At 37.0% G+C, this 25197-nt stretch overlaps 1 protein-coding gene and 1 non-coding gene across 3 annotated transcripts in view; both read right to left on the bottom strand.

Moving 5' to 3' along the window:
- Window positions 1-25197, bottom strand: part of LOC150096384 (non-homologous end-joining factor 1-like) — a 128151-nt gene that overhangs the window by 61418 nt on the left and 41536 nt on the right. For both annotated transcript variants that reach the window (XM_090409201.1, XM_090409200.1), the window contains exon 4: window positions 21690-21822. In XM_090409201.1, coding sequence (XP_090265327.1) covers window positions 21690-21822 — 133 coding nt within the window. The remainder of the gene's footprint in view (window positions 1-21689; window positions 21823-25197) is intronic.
- TRNAR-UCG (transfer RNA arginine (anticodon UCG)) lies at window positions 8627-8699 on the bottom strand. Its single transcript has one exon. It is a non-coding gene; the product is annotated as a tRNA-Arg (tRNA).

Raw genomic sequence — 25197 nt, 5'->3', positions numbered from 1 at the left:
TCACCACAGAAACCAAACCTGCATGCAATAGTCCAAGTGAGGTCCTATCAAGGCCTTGTAAAGAGGCAAAATGACTTCCTTATTCTTATATGTCAAGATTCGTTTCAGCATTCCCATTATTCTCTGAGTTGTATTTACAATTTTTGCTATATAACCCTTGAACTTCAACTTCCTGTCTCCTAAATTTCCAAGATCCCTAGCCTCATAAGTTTCTTCAATCATAATCCCATCAATATAATATGACATTGGATATCTAATCACACCACTAATCACACACACACATCTTATCGCATGCCCACAATTCTAGCCTATTCAAATCATTCTGCAAGTATGCATATCAGCAGTCCTCCTGATCACTCTACCTATCTTTGCATCATCAGCAAATAGCTGTGACTGAAATACACAAACATCATTAAAGAAAAAATGAAAGAGTTTGAGAATAGGAACCAAACCTTGGAGATTCATTGGCAAATCCCTAAGAAAACATTGAGTGATTCAAACACAGAGACATGTGGTTAGATTGTCTGTAAGGATAGAAAAATCAGAACTCCATGGTGGACTTGGGAAGTTAAAGAGACAGTGAAGGAAAAGAAGAAAACATATCAAATGTTCCTGGTAAATAAGTCAGCTTGTTCTCTTAGAGCATACAGAAAATGAAGTAACATCACGGTAAATGATGTGAAGTCATTATCCTCTATATACGAGTTGCTCAGTGGTGAAGTTACTTCATGTGCACACACTTTATTGGCTTACACTTGGATAAAGGATTAAACCAAGAATATAATTTCTTAGCTTTTTTTTTAAATTTATAGTATAATCAAGTGGAAAAACTTTCAACATCTAATTCAGAGTATTTTAGTAATAAGATGTGACACCTTTTGGCTACTTGTATATGGAAACATGACTTCTACATTACTTCAACTGTGGTATCACTTCTTGGTCTGGCTCCAACTGATTTGTTTTTATGCTGAAGTGGCTGCTTTCCTGAAATACAAGTAATTCTGCTCGATGGTGGGGGGTGAGCCTGCCATTGGGCAGAGCCACTGCTGAGGGTTCTTCTCAGTGGTGGGGTGAGCCTGTCATTGAGTGGAACTACCGCTGAGTTAAATGATTCTTCAGGTCACTCATTGTTAGGGAATGCACTAGTTTTTGGAGAGGTATTCCCACAATTAAACATTCTTCAATAAAGGTGAAAATCAGTCTGAGTATTGACCCCCTTCCCTTAATGCATAGCATTATACATGTCTGTAAGGATATGTGCTTTGCATCATGGGATACTAAAACAAGTGACGCTGAAGTCATTAGCCTCTATGTACGAGTTGCTCAGTCGTGAAGTTACCGTATTTGCCAGCGTATAAGACGCACCCCCTTTTTTGTACACATTTTTTAGGAAAAAACTTTATCGCTGAATATAATAATGAATTTACAGTATTTCAAATATAAAGTAATAAGTAGGTCTACTTTCAACAAATACCTAATCTAACTAGGAAAGAGTACCCACCTTTTAATCTTCTTCGTCAAAGCCCAGAAATTCATCTCCAGAATTAAATGAAGAGACACTTGAAACCTCTTCTAAATCAGAATCTGAGTCCTCATACAACAAATTGTCCTCTGTACCATCCAGTACATTACTAATGCCACACTTCTTAAATGATGTAACCATTGTCTCAGCTTTCACAGCATCTCATGAAGCTTTGACCCCCTCACAAACTTTCAAAATGCTAGGCCTCTTTCTTCTTCCTGATGGCACCTCAAAATCTGAAGACTGCATCCAGCTGTTCCACTTCTCCTTCATAAATCCCTTAAATGGTTTATTAATACAGACATCTAAAGGTTGAAGCTAGTTAGACCACTTGGAATTACAGCTAACTGAGTTTTCAATTCCTTGAGTTTATTTTTAACATCTGTTCTGTGAGAACAAAACTGATCCCATACTAGCAGGGCAGGCTTCTTCAACACTCAATCAGGGTGCCTTGACCAAATTTTATCTATCCATAACTTCATTCTTCCTCCATCCATCCAGCCTTTTGCGTGAACATGTACAAACACTCCTTTAAGCAGTTTTTCTTTGGGTAGCGTCTTCCTTTTAAAAATCCACAGTGGCAGCAATTTTGTCCAATCAGTACAGCAGGATAAACAACCATGCAGTGAGTTTTTTTGTACCCCAAAGTTTTAACAGTAACACCTTTTATGCCCTTGGAATCTACAGTTTTGTTTGAGGGCACATCAAAAGTCAGCGGAACCTCGTCCATGTTTCCTATTTGCACGAGTTCAAAATTTTCTTGTTTCTTTGCATTATTGAGGAATTGATGAAATTCAATAATTTTTTCTTCATATTCAGCTGACATCTTTTGTGATATTTTTGTTTTAGTCCGTATACATAGCTGGTTTCTCTTTATGAATCTTGAACACCATGATGCTGATCCAGTAAAGTTGGCGATCCCTCTTTTAGTGGCTATCGTTTTCGCTCGACGAATAATCATTTTTGTAGACACTGAAAGTCACGCTTTTCTGTGGTCTAAAATCCAAGTATTCAGTTCTGCCTCAAGTTCTGGCCATTTTGCAGTTCCACTTCATAGGTTATATTTACTGCGAGTTGCTTTTTTTTTAGATCCTCTTCCAGATTCTGCCAAGTTTTTATCATTTTTTCAGTTGGGGGTGGCCTGAAATGCCTCTCTGCAGCCCTATTTCCATGGCATACGCAATCACACGTAGCTTGTATGCAATATTGTAGCAATGCCGACGTTTTTCAGCCATAATTTGCCAAGAAATTTAGAGAAAATTTAACGGCAAAAATTTATCACCATTCACAACAACCACGACAACATGTGCATCCACTGAACTCTACTTAACTGGAATGCTCTCACACACCGCAAGGACACAAGAAAGAAATCGTGGAACTCGATACAGAGAAAATTTCCACAAATGAAAGTAATAAAAAACTGAGTATCGGCGTATAAGACACACCCTGTTTTTTCAGACCTATTTTCAAAGAAAAAAAGTGTGTCTTATGCCGGCAAATACGGTAATTCATGTGCAAACTTTGTTTGCTTACACTTGGATAAAGGATTAAACCAAGAATATAATTTCTTGGCTTTTTTAATTTATAGTATAACCCAGTGGAAAAACTTTCAACAGAAGCCTACACAAACCAGCAGATATCTTCACGCTCAATTCCGTCATTATCCACCTCGAAAGTTTGATATTCTTTCTACTTTAGGAACTCATGCACATGTTCTCACCAGCAATGAAGAGGAGATCACCAAAGAATAAAGCTGGTTTCTAAATTCTTGTTTAATCCTCCTACACACTGTACTGAAAAGAGTAATGTTGTGAAGGGTTATACCGGCATTCCATATAGCAGCTCTATTTCTAACAAATTGGCAAAAATCCTCAAGTAATATAAAATTCATACCTTATTCATTACCTTAAGAAAGTTTCAATCCTGGCTTCGACCAGTAAAACCTAAATATAACAATTTGAAGTATCCAGATGTGTGGTGTCTTTGGTGTGGCTGTAATTCCCCGTGTTATGGACAAACAGAAAAAAATAATCAAGCTTCATATTGAAGAACATCTCAGAGATATCAACTATGGTAAAACTAGAACCATGGCTTTATCCAGTCACATGCTTAATTCTTCTGATCCCAATGACCATCAGTCCACTATACACACAGTAAACTGGGATAGATCCGAAATTATTTACAAATGCTATGATGAACTTGGAAAAATCTTAGAATAAACAGAAATCCCACTAAATCCTGTTCACCTTAATATCAACCTCAGCCACAACCTTTTTGATTGTTACTCCTCTGCTGTTCAGCTATGGTGGCTGCAAAACCACATCCTCATGCACGAGAACAACAACACAGCTAGTTCTCAAATTCATTCTAATGTGAGCAACTCATTAATAATTAAGAACTTTGTTCATGCACCAAGGTAATGTTTTTTATGTATCTCTTTTTTTCTTCTATGTATTATGCACACAATGGAGTCTTCTAGAAAGATGAAACTAGTAGTGCCTTTAAAAATAAATTAGTCATATTCTGTTTTAACATTCAGCTACAACCATTGCATCCTCAGCTTCCAAAAAAACTGGGTTTTCTCTTTCGCTCAAGATGCGACTTCACCTCTAAACAGCTGTTAACATTATACAAATCACAAATCCGTCCAGCTATCAAATACTGCTCTCACATCTAGGGTGGAGCTCCTAAAAGCTCCCTCAAAATGCTTGACTCAATACAGAGGAGAGCAATTAGACTAATAAATGACCCATCTCACACCAACTCGCTCCCCTCACTTTCACAAAGACGCTTGGTCTCCGCAATCTGTATATTCTATAAATATTTCCATGGGAAATGTTCATCTGAAACAGCATCAATAATTCCCCCACTCTGTACTAAGCCCATTGGAACACGTACAGCTGCCGCCCAACATCCTTTCACAGTACACCTTGAAACCCACAAAACAAGTTTCTTTTCCTCCTCATTCATCCCTGCTACTGCGGTACTGTGGAACAGTCTTCCCCCTGACGTATTTCCCAAGGAATATAACATACAGGCGTTTAAATCAAATGCAAACAGTTTCTCCTTTCCCAACACACCACCCATATACGGTACTAACGTAACATAGGTTGACTAGCCAACCTCTCGTATATGGGCCCAACATAAAAATAGTCATAAGTGATTTTCCTTAAAAACATATACAATAGCTGTGAAAACCTAATATATGAAATCATATATATATATATATATATATATATATATATATATATATATATATATATAGAACCTAACTAATAAGAGCAACATCAGCCTTATGTTAAAAAAATTTAAATATCCTTCTATTGCTATTTTTATGCCTTGAAAAAATAATAATTTAGTAATACATTCAGTTTAATATTGATAAAAAAAATAGGAGGAGAGAAAATGATAACTTATAAAAATTTACTTAGCTTTTCAAAATCAAAATATTTATGTTTGATAGATTGCACAAGATTTTCTTCCAGAAATCTGAGTTTAACATTTCACAGCTGACTGACACTGTTGGTAGGAACTGCATCATTTGATACTGATATATTTCTCTGCAGCATTTTATTTTGCTAACTGATCTTAATTAATGATCACATCTGTCAAGTGGAATTCACAGCAAGTGTGATACACTTGCCGTGAATCTGCACTTTACAAAGAATTTAAATTACTGCATATGAAATTTCTGTTTTAGTTGTAAATACCACTGATATGTTCCTTACAGAAATTCAAACAGGATAATAATTTCAATGTCATCAGAAAGGTTTCTCTTAGTATAAAACTGACCAAATGTTTTATTTTGGTTTGAGAAAGATATTGCTTTGTAACAATGTTTGTCTTCTAATGAAACATGTACTAAGAATGTTTTATGAGATGCATCTATTTTCTTGATGGACAAGGAACTAAGGAATTTTAAGTAGATTTAATATAATAAAAGCAAATGACCCCAAATCTATTAAAGATTACATAGTTCCAGAAGAGTCAACTGCTTATTACAGCATCTCTGAATATTCATGAAATGGGGTTTATATTTTGCAGGTTATAGATTCTTGATGACTAAAAACATTCTTCATTTCTGCATAATTAACAAAATCACCATTTTATTTTATTATTATTATTATTATTATTATTCAGGCCTCCAAGGAGTCAAAAGACTCATCGAGGGAGGTCCTTCCTAAGACAAAGTCTGTCAAGACTCACTGAGGGGAGGTCCCCCCCTGAGAAACACAAAGTCTATCATACCACTCTTTAAACTCACTGACCCTTCTCGCTCCCACCACTCCATCAGGCAATGCATTCCACGGCTCAACCACCCTCCACACAAAGAAACCACTCCTTACCCTCTTGCTCACAGTTTCCTTTCGTAACTTCCAGGGATGGCCTCTTGTCATCACTCCTTCCCGCTGATCAACCAAGCGAAAGAACTCCCCAGTGTCAACCCTGTAACCACCTCACAACAGTTTAAAAGTCTCAATCATATCACCTCTCCTTCTTCTATCCACCAAACTCTGCAGTCCACATTCTCTCAGCCGATCCTCATAACTATCCTTGTACAGTCCTGAAACCATCTTTGTCATCCGTCTTTGTATCCTTTCCACAGTTAATTTATCCCCTTCAAATCCTGGGGACCAAATCTGAGAACAATAGACCAAGTGTGATCTGATCAGACTTATACAACGGAATGATAACCCTCTTATCTCTGCAGGTCAGTGTCCTTCTCATAATAGCAGCAATCCTCTGTGTTACCTTCACCACCTTTGCAATATGTCCCCTAAACTTCAGGTTTCTATCAATCATCAACCCCAGATCTCTTGTCTCCCCTACTTCCTCCAGTATAACTCCTCCCATAGAGTATGCAGCATCCCATCGATGTTTCCCAAACCTCAAGACCTTACATTTTGCTGCATTAAACTGACACCCCCATTCATTTGCCCATCTATTTAGCTTATTTAAATCCTCTTGCAGGGCTACCACATCTGCACTATTACTAATAATCCTTCCCAGCTTCGCATCATCTGCAAACAACTGAATATCCCCCTGCAATCCACTGGCTATGTCATTGATATAAAGGTTAAACAATATAGGTCCTAGTACTGAGCCCTGTGGGACCCCACTTGTAACCCTCTGCCTCCTGGAAACTGCTCCACCATACACAACTCTCTGATACCTATCAGACAGCCAATCCTGAATCCAGTTGACCAATCTGACATCCAGACCCATGTGCTGCAACTTAAATATCAGCTTATCATGTGGCACCCTGTCAAATGCCTTCGCCAAGTCTAAGAAAATTGCAGTATATGCCTTTCCCTCATCTAATGTTCTTGTAACTTTATTATAAAAGGCTAGCATATTGCTAAAACAAGAGCGTCCTTTCACAATTCCATGTTGATTCTCACAGATAACATTACCCTCATCTGCCCAATGCTGTACACGGTCCCTCACTACTTTCTCCAAGATCTTAACAACTACTGATGACACACAGACTGGCCCATAATTAGACACTTCCAGTCTGTTACCACCCTTATGCAATGGCACTATCTTACCTTCCTTCCATTCCCTGGGCACCTTTGCCAAAGCCAGACTTTCATTGAAAAGCCACGTTAAAGGTACTGTCAATTCCCTAGCACATTCTCTCAAAACTCGTGGCGAAATACCATCTAGTCCCACAGCTTTACTGACATCCAGAGTACTCAGTATCTGAAACACACTCTCCTCCTGTACCTCCAGACCTCGTACCAGTCCTATCCCTCTAGCATTAAAACTGACTCCTCTAGGATGAAATACTCCAATAAAGTGTTCATTGAACAATTCCACTATGTCCTCTGCATCAGTCACTCTATTCCCATTTTTATCCCACAATATCATTCTTCCACAGTCATTTCTCCTCCTACTGGCCACATAGCTAAAAAATTCCCTAGGATTTTCTTTGGATCTTAGGGCCAATCTCCTCTCATATTCCAGTTTCGCTTTCCTTACCACACTAGTCACTCTTTTGGCCTGTGTCTTATATTCCTCATGCATCTCTTCACCTATCTCCTTATATCTCTTCCATAGCCTCTTTTTCGCATGCAATTCCTGTTTAATATTGTTTGTCATCCACTTTACTCCAAATTGCGTCCTCTTCTTCACTCGTGGTATACAACTTACCATTGCTGATAACAAATATTCTTTCACAATTTCCCACGCACTGGTGATATCCCGGCCTTCCAATTCCTCCCTCCATGAAACTTCCCGAAGTTGACGTCTAAGACTATTATAATCACCTGCCTTATAATTCCACATAAGTTCCCGTCTCTTTGATACTCCTGGATGTCTATTCATTTTCCAAGTCAACACCATATGGTCACTCCCTCCAACTGGTGGGAGAGACGTCAACTCAGTTATTATCAACTCTTCTGATGCTATAACCAAATACAAAATTTTTGAACCTCTTGTTCCCTCTGTTACATGTTGCCTAAGACATCTTTCCCTCAAGAATTCTAGAAATTCCATTCCCCTATTGCTACATGCATCTTCCTCTCTCCAATTTATACTACTGAAGTTAAAATCTCCCATAACAATCATTCTTCTTGCACTTGCCAAACTTAGCTGTCTAAACATCTCCTGGTCCCCATCCTCTGTGCTCCTGGGTCTGTAGCAACACCCCACTAAATATCCTGTCTTGCCTACCTCTACCTCACACCATACGCTCTCAAAATCATTTGTCTCACTTCCTTCCAAATTCTCCACTCTTAGAGGACATAGGTCATCACTTATCATAAGCAGTACCCCACCACCACGCTTTCCCCTCCTATCCTGACGAAAAATGCTATACCCAGCGACTTCTATTCCTGTTGTTATATCCCCTTCTGTCAACCACGTCTCAGTGATCGCAATAATTTTTGGCCAGGCTGATGCTATCTGCGCCACCAATTCCTCTCCCTTATTCCGGATACTCCTGGCATTAGTATACAGCATATAAATGCCATTGTTTCTATACCCAGCATTATCTCTTCTGGACTCCACTGGGCTCAGTGTTACCTGACATTGTCTCCCTTCTCCCAAGTATCCATTCCCACAAGAGGCCACCCCTGCTATCATCCTCCCTAGAAAAGAAACCGTCCGCGGCAGGACTCGAACCTGCAATCTTCTGATCCGAAGTCAGACGCCTTATCCATTAGGCCACGCAGACAAGTTCTATTTTCTCGTCCTCCTCTTCAGTAATTCCTTTCTTGCCCTGTGTTTCCGCCGAGGTACAATAACTGTCACTTAAATAACACTCATGTTATCTAATTATCAATTGGCTTCACAATAGTGCTAAGATAGAACATTTTACAGCACTGGTCATCAGTTTTTTAGCCTTTTTTTTAAGCTTTCAAAATTCTAAGAATCTGAAAATCTAACATTGCCATTGTGAGCCAAATTCTAATCCAGGGATACCTAATGCAGAGATTATATCCTTTGGGAATTTGGCACAAACTTCAAGAAAAATTTCTTACTATTCTATAGTTTATGAACGATTCATTTTTTCATTAATTTGTATGCATAAATTAATGAAATAGTTTGTAAAAGAAGAATCAGTATCTCTCAGTCATAACACTAACCAAACTTTGTATCAAACTATTATAGCTGTTTTTAAGTCAGGTTATTTTCATCCTGTATACAGACAAATTGGCCTTCAAAACACACACAATTTACAGACAAAACATACTAGTGGTGGTAGTGGACAGTAGACGGCATTGGTGTGGATGATGATAGTAGCAGTTCAATGTAGTCGGTGGATGAAGTGGTGGAGACGGAGAGTTGTAGAGTAGGGTCATCCCTCAATGAGTCTTTGGACTTCTTTGATGAATCCAGAAATAATAATAATAAACAGTTTAAGTATCTTTTTCAAGTGATATGAAATAGCCTGAAAACGTTACATGTTTGGTCTGTAGAGCAAGGTATGTTTCACAAGGGATTATGTAAAAAAAAAATAATAAGAGTACAAAAATATAATTAACAGCAAATGAGAGTTCTATACAATAAACCAGTAAATTAATGAAGGGAAGGAATTAAAACATATAGCTCTGAAGTGTTTAATAACATAATTTATGACAATATTTATAAAAATTAATTGATAAAAATTTACTGTACTTTTTTTTTTTTTGTCAGAATTACATCCAAATGGATTAATTCCCAAGGATAAAAGTGACAATTTTGTATGGTATTATAGCTGTTTTTAAGTCATTCTCTCTCATTACATTACTCATTTCATGTTATAAGGTAGTTTAGTACATTTCTACATATGTAAAGATCATCATCATCAAATTCCTGCCATGTACCCTCAAGGGGTGTACAGGATATGACAGTACTACATGAAAAAATTACATCATTACTAACTTCCTATCTACAATTTTCCTCCAAATCAGTCTGTTACTTGTCAAGACTCCAACATTATCAGATCTTATATTTCTATCGTCTAAAGCACTTTGTACCGTATCAATCCACCTATATCTTGGTCTTCCTCTGGGTCGTTTTCCTGCCAACCTGGCAGAGAACACTTGTTTTGCTAATCTTTCCTCTCCCATTCTATTTAAGTGACCATACCACCTGAGATTAGCTCTGCTAACGCATTCCTGGATGCTGACAATGTCAAGTTCTTTCCTAATATCCTCATTTTTAATATGATATTGCCATTGATGCCATCTGTTCACACCTCTAATCTTTCTCAGGACTCTCATATCTGCAGTCTCTAGTCTTTGGTCAAGTGTTTTACTTCTGACCCAGCTCTCAGATCCATAAGTTAAAATTGGTTTGAACACTGTTTTGTATACAGCTAATTTAGTGTTCCGACTAATTTCTTTCTTATTCCATATGAATTTATTCAATTGACTTCCCACCATACCAGCTTTGCTGATTCTGTTGTCTATTTCTATATTTAATTTACCATCTTCAGTAAAAATCGTGCCTTAGTAGCTGAAATGTTTTACTTGTTCCACAGGCTCTCCATTCACAACACAGTTGACATTTTCAATGATTCTGCCTATTTTCATTGTCTTTGTCTTTTTATTGCTGACCTTCATACCATATCTATTACAACAGCTATTCAATTTAGTCAGAGAATCTTGCAGACTTGTAGCGGATTTATTTAGAAGTATAACATCATCCGCATAAAGCAAAGAGCTGACATTAACATCTCCAATTTTGATATCAGGTTTAATACCACATTCCTTCATAATGTGATCCATATAGATAATGAATAACAGAGGGGATAATGTACATCCTTGTCTCACACCAGATTTAACATTAAACTATTTTCTTGTACTTCCTTCAATTCTAACTGCTGACTTACAACTCAAATAAAGACTAAGTATTGCTTGATATAATGCCCCATTGACACCATATAACTGCAGCGTATTGAATAGCTTCTCTCTTGGCACCTTGTCATATGCCTTTTCCAAATCGACAAAACTTAAATACAGATCTTTGCTGTATTCCCATGCTTTCTCGACTATTTGTGGTAAAGTGAAGATCTGATCCTGACAGCCTCTATTTGGCCTGAATCCAGCTTGTTCATCACCAAGCCTTTCTTCCACAATTCTTCTCAACCGTTTCTCAAGTATACTTGCATAGATCTTGCCAGGAACACTCAGTAGGGAAATACCTCTGTAATTCTCACATTCAGTTTTATTTCCCTTTTTATATATGGGTACTATGAGAGCTCTACTCCAATCATTGGGAATTTGTCCCTCTGTCCAGGCTTTCTGAACTATGCAGTGCAGCCACTGTAAGACTTTTATACCACCATACTTCAGCATTTCTGGTCGAATATCATCTACTCCTGCTGCCTTTCCACATTTCAAGCCTTTGATGGCTTTTTCTACTTCAAGTATGGATATGTATTCCTGACTGCATGCCTGGTCAGTGTTTTTTATCACTGTGCTGTCATCACTGCTTGTTTCATTTAGCAGTTTTTCAAAGTAATTACTCCATACTTCAAGGATATCTTTTTCTCCTGTTTTTATGTCACCTTTATCATCTCTAACTCCTTTTACAGCACTCTTTCCTCCATTCCTAAGCTTCAACAACCTCCAGAATATTTTGCCACCTTCTTGATATTTATTTTCTATATTCTTGCCAAAGTCCTCCCATGACTTTTGTTTAGCTAGTTTTACACACTGTTTAGCTTTCTTACATTTGTTTCTGTATTCTGTGAGAGTAAAAGCTGACTTATTTGCCAGGAACTTTTGATATGCTTTCTTCTTTTCCTTCACTGCCTCTGTAACTTCCTGTGTCCACCAGGGAGTTCTGATTTTTTTATCCTTGCACACAACCTCACCACATGCCTCTCTGGCAGAATCAATCAATGTTTTCTTCAGAGTTTGCCACTGAATCTCCAAGGTTTGATTCCTGTTCTCAAACTCTTTCATTTTCTTTTCAATAATCTTTCTGTATTTTAGTCTACAGTTCACATCTGAGAGCTGCTCAACTTTTATTCGCTTTAAAACTTTCTTACATGTTATTCTTTTCAATATGAAATTCAATTTTATCCTGCTCAAGACTAAATAGTGATCACTTCCAATTTCAAATCCTCTGTACACTCTGGTGTCCTGCACCAGGGAGAAAACATCACTATCAACAATAACATAGTCAATGAGACTTTTCTTATTCCTGGCCTCTTCTCTCCATGTGAATTTGTGCACATTTTTATGTTGGAACATGGTGTTAGTAAAAACCAGTCCATGTCCTGAGCAGAAATCCAACAGATATTTGCCATTATTATTAGCTTTGCTCTTTTCTCCAAATTTTCCCAAAATATTTTTGTATGTCTCACAATCATTTCCAACTCTGCTATTTAGATCCCCAACAAGGACCAATTTTTCCTTTTTCATTGTGTCAGTTGCTTTTTCTAAAGCCTCAAAAAATTCCTCCACTTCTACCTTAGTAGAACCTTCTGTGGGACCATAGGCACAAATAAGTCTCATTGTCCAGTTCCCCATTCTCATATTTGCCCACATTACTCTACTTGAGACTGACTGCCATTCAAGAAGATTAGCCTCGTATTTTGTGTTGAATACTATGGCTACTCCTTCTTTTCCTTGATTGTCATTGCCTGAATATAAAATTTTGTATTTATTGCTCAGAAAGATCTCACCAGTTTTGGTCTTTTTTGTTTCAGTCACCCCTATTATGTCGATCTGGTACTTATCTAATTCCTCAGCTAGCTCCATTTCTTTGCCATTCAGGCTTCTTACGTTGATAGTACCGATCTTTAACTCTGGTGATGTTGAGTTGGGGTGTGTTTTCAGATTTGTTCCAGTAGCTGACTTTTTGCTGTTCGCCCTGGTTCCCTGGTGAAAACAACAGGAGCCTTGTTTAACCAGGCGATGCCCCAGCCGGCATGAAATTTTGTCATGTTGTACCATCACTTTTTATTTTGGTTTAACCAATAAGAATACAATTTGGTCGGCTAAATCCCAAATTGCCAGCCCATCCTCGTTCGTTCAGTATCAAAGTAGATACCCAACAGGGTGCGCCACGAGAAGGTGAGTATTGGACATTAGGTCAGAAGCCCTGGTCAGTTCTCCGCATTCCTTTAAAGGCTATGTGGAGGTCTCCTCTCAGTTATATAGCTTTGACCCTTAAGCACCCCATATATATATAAAGCACCCCATATATATGTAAAGATATGATATAGTATTAAAAAAAGTAATGATACAGCAGCTGAATTTCATAACTCCCCCACCCCAAACCATAATAATTTTTATAACTAATATCTATGGCAGTTATTTAATTTAGTCAGGATACTGCAGATGTATTTAGGTACACTGCATGTTTGGTGCGAATGGAATTATGGAGAAGCAATTAATGCTATGAAAGTGTACTATGCCAGTTAAATAACTGTGTCCATTCCATTGTGTCTGCTTTAAGGGATGAATAACAAAAGTTTCTGAAAGGAAAAACCACCATTGTGTGAGTCACCTTGTTTTCTTCACATCCTAGACAGGATTCAAACCTAAGTCATTCCACCTAAAGAGTAAATGTTGTATCATTCTCACAACTGCATTACTTCAGGTGCTATTGAGATTGGTTGGTTAGTTGTTTTTGACTTACTGCTGAAGCAACTACTATGGTTATGAGGGCAGACATAATACACTGGCTTGGACTTTTTCTTCATCTGAAGATACAGAGATGGCAGGTCCCCCCCCCCCAAGAAATGAGGGTTTGCCTAATGAGAAACCCTCATTTCTTGGAGGGGGGAACCCTTCCATCTCTCTCTACCTTCAGATGAAGAAAAAGTATCCACATAAAAATTCTTTGCATCCTAGACAGGATTCAAGTTCAGGTATTTCTAACCAAAGAGAAGAAGTGTTGACACCAACTGAACTATGAAGGCTCTGTTATATTTAAGAGAAGAAAATGATCTGCATAGCATAAAGAACTGTGTATATCTTTGATTGTGATATCAATTTTAATAAGACTTTCCTTAACAAAGTGATCTGTATAGATTATAAATGGTGTACACCAATATACATGTCTGTCTTACATAGGTGTTCATGTGTAACCATATTCCTACACATCTTTCAATTATAGCTGCTGATTTGAACCTTAACTGTGGGTAATCCTCATATAACGCAGTCCACAAATTGTAGTAATCCTTATTCAACGCGGCATTTATACAATGCAGTTTCGATAGAACATGGTCTACAAATTCTAGTAACCCTTTATTTTTTAATATATTTTTCACCACGTGACTTAAAAATCAAATTTTATCTTCATTAAATTTGTGTCTCCCTGTATCGCGCATGTAGTTTTAAGTAGCAAATTTATATTAGGAGAAATACCCTTTAGCACACACGTACGTCAATTGTTACCATATAAAGTGTCCTGTTGAAAATTGTCTTCGTTTTCTGCCAGGAAAGCATATTGAAGTGTTAATCTCAAGCTGAGCACTTTATTTTCTGGCGAGTTACATACATAATTAATATGCAATGCTTTTTTCTAATATAAAAAAATCATTTTTATAGTAATGGCCACTAAAATTGCAACAAAAGGGAAAAAACCAACAATGAAAAGAAGATTCATTTCTCTTGAAGAAAAAATTAAACTCTTGGATTGGTTGAAAAATGAAGAAAAACCAGGAGTAGTTGCAAGGACTCTGAATTTAAATAAATCAACAATTCAAACAATCAAACAAAATGAACATAAAATCCATTATTGCTGGGATAAGAGCAAAGCGCATTGCTTGTGTATGTGATATTCTAATGGGAAAAATTATTATTGTTATTATTCAGGCCTCCATGGAGTCAAAAGACTCATCGCAGGAGGTCCTTCCTAAGAAACACAAAGTCTATCAAGACTCATTGCGGGAGTCCTTCCCAGGAAACACAAAGTCGATCATACCACTCCTTGAACTCACTGACTGTTCTTGCTCTCACCACTCTATCAGACAATGCATTCCACGGTTCAATCACCTCCATGCAAAGAAACCACTCCTCACCTTCTCACAACTACCGCTCGTAACTTCTAGGGATGGCCCCTCTTCATCACTCCTTCCTGCTGTTCCACCAAGTGAAAGAACTCCCCAGTGTCAACCCTGTAACCACCTCTCAACAGTTTAAAAGTCTCAATCATATCACCTCCTATCTACCAAACTCTGCAGTCCACATTCCCGCAGCTGATCCTCATAACAAACATTGTACAGTCCTGAAACCATCATTGTTATCCGCCTATATACCCTTTCCACAGTTAATTTATCCCCTTCAAATCCTGGGGACCAAATTTGAGAACAATAGTCTAAGTGTGGCCTGATCAGGGTCTTATATAACGGAATGATAACACTTTTATCTCTGCAGGTCAGCATCCTTCTCAGTATTGCAGCAGTCCTCTGCGTTACCTTCACCACTTTTGCAATATGTCCCCTGAATTTCAGGTTTAAATCAATCATCAACCCCAGATCTCTTGTCTCCCCTACTCCCTCCAGTATGACTCCTCGAATAGAGTATGAAGTGTCCCATTGATGTGTCCCAAATTTCAAGACCTTACATTTTGCTGCATTAAACTGAAGACTTACTTTCAAAGTGGGGTAAGATACCAATTCCCCACTGTCCATATGGAGCCGAGACCCAAACCATTCACCATATAGTACAGGAATGAGAGTTGACAGTATATCCAGGTGATTTTGAGGATATCTTTGACCTATCCCCAGAAGCGATCAACTGGATTAAAAACCTAAATGTTAAAATATGACCAATCTTCTGTCTGATGCTTGTCATAAATTTCATATTTGTATTTGCCTGAATGTAGACTTTTTTTTTTTTATCATATATGTGTATCATCTATATTCATGTGTATTATATCTTATTGTCTTTTAACCATGTGTACAAGCCATATGATAAATAAATAAATAAATACAGGGCTACCACATCTGCACTATTACTAATTACCTTTCCCAGCTTCACATCATCTGCAAACAACTGAATATCCCCCTGCAATCCATTGACGATGTCATTGATATAAAGGTTAAACAATATAGGTCCCAGTACTGAGCCCTCTGGGACCCCACTTATAACCTTCTGCCTCCTTGATACTGGTCCCACTGTACACAACTGTTGGATTCTGAATGAAGAGAAATGGAAATTATTAATACTTCATTCAGAGTCCAACATAATCTGCCATTCTCAAATGCCATATTTGCTCATCAGACTAATATTCTCTTATTAATAGTATGCTGTTCATATAATTTTTTTAGTTACGTTTATTAATATTTATTTGTTCACTTATTATTTTGAAATAAAGTGCAGTTGTGAAAACTGTGTATTAAATATCGCTTGTATTATTATGAAATTAATGTTAATAAAATAACCCGGGGTTGAACGGAGTAGGAAGGTCTGAGAACCGCTCTGTATTTTGACTTATCTTTATTCGAGCTGTTATTCTTTTATAAATCCCTATTGCCTCGCAGAAGGATAGCGTAGGACGAAAAGATAATAAGAATGAGTAAGAAATATTGAAATTTAGGCAATTACGAGCAAGAAGATAAATTCTCCCGAGTTAACTAATCAGTTACTGAAACCCAGGACTCTATAATATTTGTGTGCTCTCAAAGTGAAACTATTCAAGAACCAAGGAGTGTTTCTAAGATTCTCGATAATGAGGAAGCTATACTGTTTATATTGGTAAGGATATCTTTTCTATGCCTAGTGTGAAGTTGCAAAGCTTGTTTCTGGAGAACATGATATAGTTCATATTGCTGAAATTAACATTTCAAGATTGAATGTGTGATATAAGTGAAACATTTCCACAGTAAACGCAATATATGAAGTATTTCTGGATTAATAGTTCATATTTTAATGTGTGATATAGTGAAGCCTGTTACGTGAGAATGCAATGTAAAATTGAAATTTCTGAGGACTATTGTATTAAATTGATAAAACTTGGAAGTTTCTAAGTGAATGACTGATGACTTATACTTTGTAACTGTTCTGAATAGTTAAGCTGAATCAATATTTAAAGTACGTTAAATGATAACTTTGTTTAGAGTGAAATTGTGTTTGGAATCTTTGATAATAAGAAGAGTGGAATTTATATGCATAAATTCTAATCGTAAATGATATACTCAGCTGAGTAAATTGCTAATGTCTTAATGAGAACCTATTCATTCTTAATTGTATTATCCCTACTAGAGATTCTTGTTTTAATGTAAATTTATGTGCTAAAGCATTAAATATTTTTATTTGAGTTGAACCTTGTGTTTGCTTGATTTCTTTCATTGCACCGCTCATTAAAATAGTTCGAATCTTAGTGGCAACCCTATATTCAATAAGAAGAATTTCGGCCTGAATTAAGTTGATAACTATATGGTACTAACTGATGGTTGATTTCACAACGTTGCTTGTGCAAATTAGAACATAGAGTGGTGCAGTTAAAAATAAATTTTCTCTGTGTTCGAATGTGAAGTCAGTCAACAGCTAGAATATACAACGGAGTAAACAGTAGGATCCAGCACAACTCTGATACCTATCAGACAGCCAATCCTGAATCCAGTTGAACAAAATGACATCCAAACCCATCTGCTGCAACTTAAATATCCACTTATCATGTGGCACCCTGTCAAATGCCTTCACTAAATCCAAGAAAATGGCAGTATATGCCTTTCCCTCATCAACTGTCTTATAATTTTATTATAAAAGGCTAGCATATTATTAAAACAAGCACGCCCCTTCACAAATTCATGTTGACTCTCAAAGATAACATTACCCTCATCTGCTCAATGCTGTATACAGTCCCTCACTAATTTCTCCAAGATCTTAACAACTTCTGATGACACACAAACTGACCTATAATTAGACACTTCCAGTCTGCTACTGCCCTTATGCAATGGCACTATCTTACCTTCCTTCCATTCCCTCGGCACCTTTCCAGTAGCCAGACTTTCACTGAAAAGCCAGGTCAAAGGAGCTATCAGTTCTTTAGCACATTCTCTCAAAATTCGTGGTGAAATACCATCCAGTCTCACAGCTTTACTGACATCCAGAGTACTCAGTATTTGGAACACACTCTCCTCCTGCACCTCTAAACCTCGAATCTGCCCTATCCCTCTAGTATTAAAATTTACTCCTCCAGAATGAAATACTCCAATAAAGTGTTCATTGAACAATTCCACTATGTTCTCTGCATCAGTCACTCTATTCCCATTTTTATCCCACAGTGTCATTCTTCCACAATCATTTCTCCTCCTACTGGCCACATAGCTATAAAATTCCCATATATTTTCTTTGGATCTTAGGGCCAATCTCTTCTCATATTCCAGTTTCGCCTTCCTTACCATACTAGTCACTGTCCTGGCCAATGTCTTATATTCTTCATGCATCTGCTCTTCACCTGTCTCCTTATATCTCTCCCATAGCCTCTTTTTCACATGCAGTTCTTGTTTAATATTGTTTGTCATCCACTTTACACCAAATTGTGTTCTATTCTTCACTTGCAAAATACGGCTTACTTACTATTGCTGCTAACAAATATTCCTTCGCAATTTCATAAGCACTAATGATATCCCGGCCTTACAATTCCTTCCTCCATGAAACTTCCACAAGTTGATATCTAAGACTATTATCTAAGACCTGGCTTATAATTCCACATATGTTCCTGTCTCTTTGATACTCCTGCATGTTTATTCATCTTCCAAGTCAAAACCACATGGTCACTCTCTCCAACTGGTGGGAGAGATGTTATCTCAGTTATTATCAACTCTCCTGATGCTATGACTAAATCCAAAATTCTTGAACCTCTTGTACCCTCTATTATATGTTGTCTAAGACATTTGTCCCTCAAGAATTTCTAGAAATTCTTGAGGGACAAAGGGAGAGGAAACTTGCTACATGCATTTTCCTCTCCCCAATTTATACTGCTGTAGTTAAAATCTCCCCAAGCTCAACTGTCTAAACATCTCCTGGTCCCCACCCTCTGTGCTCCTTGGTTTGTAGCAACACCCTACTAAATATCCTGTCTTGCCCACCTCTACACCATATGCTTTCAAAATCGTTAGTGTCACTGCCTTCCAAAGCCTCCACTCTTAGAGGATATAAGTCGTCACTTATCATAAGCAGTACTCCACCACCACACTTTCCCTTCCTATCCTGCCGAAAAATGCTGTACACTGCTACTTCTATTCCTGTTATTATATCCTCTTTTGTCAACCATGTCTCAGATGTCACAATAATCTTTGGCCAGGCTGATGCTATCAGCAACACTGATTCCTCTCCTTTATTCCAGATACTCCTGGTATTAGTATAAAACATAAAAATGCCACTGTTTTATACAATTCCTTTCTATCCTCAAACGCCCTCCAAGCATCCACGTATTCCAATCCTCTCTTCTGACACCTTCTAGCTATTATGCTATTCAATATTATTGCTCTTCTGCTCAGCTCGTCACTATCATTCCTAGGCAATATGCACACTATCTTTTCTCTCTGCATTTACAACCTCAAGCAAGAATCTCATATCTCTCGCTGCCAGATTTACATTACCTCTCAAGTCATTCGTTCCTACCATCACAATCATCTCATCCACCCTTTCACCCCTCTTAATTGCCATAGCAACTCTTTCTATCGTTCCTCCAGATGAACACTCCTCACGCATCCTATCTTGCACACCACGGATCATTGAGTCCCCATACATCACACCTCTTATCATCCTGTTCCTCGATTGCTCAACTGCCTCTAGTGATTTGAATAGAAGATTGCACTCAGAAGAAAATTCCTTTGGATGGAAATCTTATTAAACAAAAAACTCTCAAAGTTTATAAACATTTAAAAGAACTTGATCAAGATTCTTCAAAAGAAAGCTCTCAGTATGGATTTTGTGCTAGTAAGGGTTGGTTCAAAAACTTTAAAAAACTGTTTTCTTTGCATAATCTTAAAATCCAGGGAGAATCGGCATCAGCAGATGTAGAAGCTGCACAGAAATATCAGGAGAACTTTTAAAATCATTGAAGAAGGTGGTATAGTGTAGGCCAGATGTTCAATGTAGATGACTCTAGGTTGTATTGGAAAAAAATGCCAAAACACACTATATTTCCAAAAATGAAAGATCAGCTCCTGGATTCAAAGTTTTCAAAGACAGAATTACTCTACTGTTTTGTAGTAATGCATCAGGTGATTACATGACAAAACCATGTTTATTAACCGATCCCCAAATCCTCGTGCTATGAAAGGGCTCGACAAGTCCACCTTACCTGTTTATTGGCGGTCCAACAAAAAGGCATGGGTTACAGCTAGCATGTTTGAAAATTGGTTTTTCGAGTGTTTTATACCCGATGCAGAAAGTTACACAAAGAAAAAGAATATTGACTTCAAAATTCTAGTCATTTTAGATAACACACCAAACCACCCAACAAATTTAAGCCATCTGAATATTAAAATAACTTTTTTGCTGTCTAATACTACTTCACTTATTCATCCACTCGACCAAGGAATAACATCAACATTGAAGTCATATTATATTCGTCAAACATTCCAATTAATTTTGGAAACAATGGAATCTAATCCAAACATGATACTGCCTCAAGCTTGGAGAGAGAGTTTTCAATATTGAATTGTGTGAAAATTATTTCTCTGTCCATCAAGGAATTACAACCCTCTACACTGAATGCTTGCTGGAATTAAAAAAAAAAAAATGGCCTGAAGGCGTTTTGGAACAAAATTTCATACCTCCAGTGGATGCCGAGCTAATTCGTATAACAAATGTCGCACACATTTTTGGTGGTGAGGGCTTTGGCAATATGGATGAAAACGAAATTAGTGAATTAATTGATGGGGAAACTGATTTAAATGAGGAGAAACTGGTACAATTAATAGATGACGTCGAACCAAATGGTGGGGAAAGTTCTGCCGAATATTTTGATTGTGATGAATCTGTTATAGAATTCAGTTTAAAGAAATTAGCAGAAGGATCGGGGACTTGGCAAGAAAGTTAGGAAGTTATTTTACGGATAATGATCCCTCAATGGCGGGCTCGGAAAAATTCACGAGGCAATTGGATATTTGTTTAGCTCCATATTATGAACTTAATAAAAAATTGCAGCATAGTGGTAAGCAAGGTCTTATTACTGACTTCTTGATAGCTAAACCAGCCGAAGTATGCAATGAAAATTACACAAATGACGTCCAAGAGATTTCAAGTGATGACGATGTCCAGCCACTCGTAAATAAAGAACATCTATGAAACGTTATTTCTGAAGAGAGTAATGATGATTAAAATATGTGCTTTATTTTATTGTGCCTAAAACATTTATGCATTATGTAGAATAAAGAATATGTACAATTTGTAATTTTTTAAAATTTTTTCTATGTATTTGTTTCATAGTTTATATGTTTTCTTAACTAACATGAATTACCAGAATTAAATAAAAATATATTTTTGTTGGATATGTCATTGTTGTTTATATAATTAAAAAAAAAAAAAGATTTTTGAACATAACCCTACTTTTTCTATGTGATCTAAGTCTTCATAACACAATTTACATAACGCTGCATTTCTATGGAACTTAATATCCGCATTATACAAGGGTTATGTATATTACTCGACTGGAAATAAAATTAAGTGTATCTCACATGATATATAAGCAAATGCTTCCAATTAAGACCTAGAAGCTATTTGAAATTATAAGTATACATATACTGTTAGATACTGCTTACCTCTTAATATAGTTCCTTCTTTATAACTCTCAATTTCTTTATCTTTTTTCTTAAGGATCTTGAATAATTCAGACTGGCGTCGCTCAAGTTCTGACATCATTCCTATTAATGGCGCAATTAAGTGTTCATAGACCTATAATAGAACATATATAAAAATGTTTTATGTTTATGTGCTCATAAAAATACACCACTCACCAACAAGTGTCCATACACTTAATGCAAATTGTGGTTATTGGAAAATACTCACAGAGAAAGCTTATTGTATCAGGCAGAAAGAAGATAAAGTTGGTGGCAAGTTTCAGTCAGAATAAATGGATGAGTATTGTTCAAGTTTTAACAAGTTTTGAGGAGAGTACCAAAATTAGAGATGATAGTACAAATGAATAACTTCAACAGAAGTTGTTCATTTGAAGAAGGGACAAAAAGAAAAAACTAAATTAGTATATTATTGGATGGAGTCAGTAAGTGAAGGAGATCATTAATTTACAGATTGGTTTCTGTTAAACGTCTAAGATTTAAGGGGAGTTTTTTGTGACAAACACAGGAAGGGTATTCCTCTTGGATAGATTTGATGTTTAGAAAATAGAGATATTCAATATGTATCATGTTATAAGAACAGCTTCAAGGTATAGCCCACATACAACAATACTTTTATAGTATGCTCTTAAGCATTCTATGACAAACTTCATTAGAATCACAAAGGGACAACATACAAATATACAAGGATACATAAAATTAACAATCGTGTACAATGATCATGGGATGCATCACGAGATATTCATATTAATTGGATTGTATATAGTACATCAAGCAGGATAAGGAAATGTTCTATACTAACAAATGTGAAGAAATAGAGTTCCAGATGAGAAGGCACAATTATAAAATGATGTTTCATTTAGTTCGTGACTTAAAGCACAAGTTTAAGCCTAAATTGAATGTCATCAAAGACAGGAATGGATCATTACTAATAGAAGAGTTGGAAATCAAAAACAGATGGAAAGAATACTGTGAGGAACTGTACAGCAGAGAAAATATTGATTTAGAACCTCCTCCAGTTAAGCATGAAGTTGAAAGAGCAGTTAAGCAGCTCAACAGCAATAAGGCCCCAGGTGCAGATGAAATCCTAGCAGAGTTAATTAAGGCCACGGAGGATGGAGGGATAAGAGCGTTTCATAGATTGATTACAAGGATATGGGAGACAGGATCATGGCCTAGAGACTGGAAGAAGTCAGTTTTCATACCACTACATAAGAAAGGTGATATAAAGGCATGCAAGAATTATAGAACTATTAGTTTGATATCTCATGCAAGCAAAATTTTATTGAAGATCATGCTAAATAGGATTGGGGCCAAAGCTGAAGCAGAGATACCCAAGAAACAAGCTGGTTTTAGGAAAGGTAACGGCACCAGAGATCAGATCCTTTGCCTTAGACTGATCATAGAAAAATATAAAGAATTCAGACTCCCTCTGGTAATGTGTTTCTTAGACTACTCTAAAGCTTTTGACTGTGTTGAGCATGTGAAACTGTGGGAAGTAATGAAAAGAATGGGTTTTCCTGAACACACTATCAGGTTGATAGCCAACTTGTATAAGGAGCAACAAGCCACAATAAGAACAGGTGTTGGATTGACTGACTGGCTTCAAGTTGGAAAAGTAGATAGGCAAGGATGTTTACTTTCTCCTCACTTGTTTAGTATATATGCGGAGCACATCATGCGCGAAGCACTGGATGAGCTCAGGACAGGAATTAGGATAGGAGGTAGATTGATCAGTAATCTGAGGTATGCTGATGATACAGTACTCCTTTGTAATGACATGGAAGAACTAGGACAAATTCTTGACAAAGTTAACAAGATCAGTAATAACAAAGGACTTCAACTAAATCCTAGCAAGACAAAGATTATGGTTCTCAAAGGAAATACAAACAGAGAAGCTCTTGAGAAACAACTGTACCTTAATGGAGAAAGAATTGAGGAAGTCAGCACGTTTGAGTACCTGGGATCCATTATTAACGTGAAGAATTGCAGTTCAGAAGACGTCAGAAAAATGTTAGGAATGGCTAAAACAACAGTCAGACTTATCTAAAATCTGAAAGGATGGATCTATCTCCATAGAAACAAAGTTGAGGATTTTGGATGCAATTGTTTTTCCAACAGCCACTTATGGATGTGAGACTTGGAACCTAAAGAAGTCAGATAAGAAATGGATATCAGCTTTTGAGATGTGGTGTTACAGAAGGCTGTTGAGGATATCATATATACTGAAAGGCATACAAATCAATGGGTGTTAGAAAAGATCAGCAGAACTTTAAGGCTTCTTAAGGATATTGACAGAAGAAGGTTAAAATATTTTGGACACACAGAAAGGATGAAAGGGGGACTTCTCAGAACAGTAATAGAAGGTAAAGTTCCTGGAAAAAGAGGCAGGGGTAGACCATCAATGAGATGGATGGATAGCGTGTAGCGAGTGACTGATCTTCAGAGAGATGAGGCCGCCAGAAAAGCAAACAACAGGACTACATGGCAAGGCCTGGTGTGGCACATCACCGAGCATCGGAGTGACTATATGGCATCTGTAGATGCCCAGTGAAGTGAAGAAATATATAGTTTAAGGAAATTAACAGCATATTTATCATCATCATCCTCAAATTCCTGCCATGTACCTTCAAGGGGTGTACAGGATATGATAGTACTACATAAAAAGTTTACATCATTACTAACATCCTATCTACAATTTTCCTCCAAATAAGTCTGTTACCTGTCAAGACTCCAACATTATCAGATCTTATATTTCTATCTTCTAAGGCACTTTTTACAATATCAATCCACCTATATCTTGGTTTTCCTCTGGGTCTTTTTCCTGCCAACCTGGCAGAGAACACGTGCTTTGCTAATCTTTCCTTGTGTGTTGCTAATCTTTTTTTTTGCCCATTCTGTTTAAGTGACCATAACAACTGAGATTAGCTCTGCTAACACATTCCTGGATGCTAACAATGTCAAGTTCGTTTAATATGATATTGTCACTGATGCTATCTGTTCATGATTCTAATCTTTCTCAGGTCTCTCATATCTGCAGTCTCTAGTCTTTGGTCAAGTGTTTTACTTCTGACCCAGCTCTCAGATCCATAAGTTAAAACTGGTTTGAACACTGTCTTGTATACAGCTAATTTAGTGTTCTGACTAATTTCTCTCTTATTCCATATGAATTTATTCAATTGACTGCCCACCATACCAGCTCTGCTGATTCTGTTGTCTATTTCTATATTTAATTTACCATCTTCAGTAAAAATCGTGCCTAAGTAGCTGAAATGTTTCACTTGTTCCACAGGTTCTCCATTCACAACACAGTTGACATTTTCAATGATTCTGCGTATTTTCATTGTCTTTGTATTGCTGACCTTCATACCAAATCTATTACAACAGCTATTCAATTTAGTCAGAGAATCTTGCAGACTTGTAGCGGATTTATTTAGAAGTATAACATCATCCTCATAAAGCAAAGAGCTGA

The sequence above is a fragment of the Typopeltis vanoorti genome, chromosome 19 (genome assembly GCF_054136105.1).
Source record: "Typopeltis vanoorti isolate ZY-2024b chromosome 19, IOZ_Tvanoo_1.0, whole genome shotgun sequence".
NCBI classification, from domain to species: domain Eukaryota; kingdom Metazoa; phylum Arthropoda; class Arachnida; order Uropygi; family Thelyphonidae; genus Typopeltis; species Typopeltis vanoorti.
Note: the sequence above shows the minus strand (reverse complement) of the source record. Positions and strands in the feature narration are given on the sequence as shown.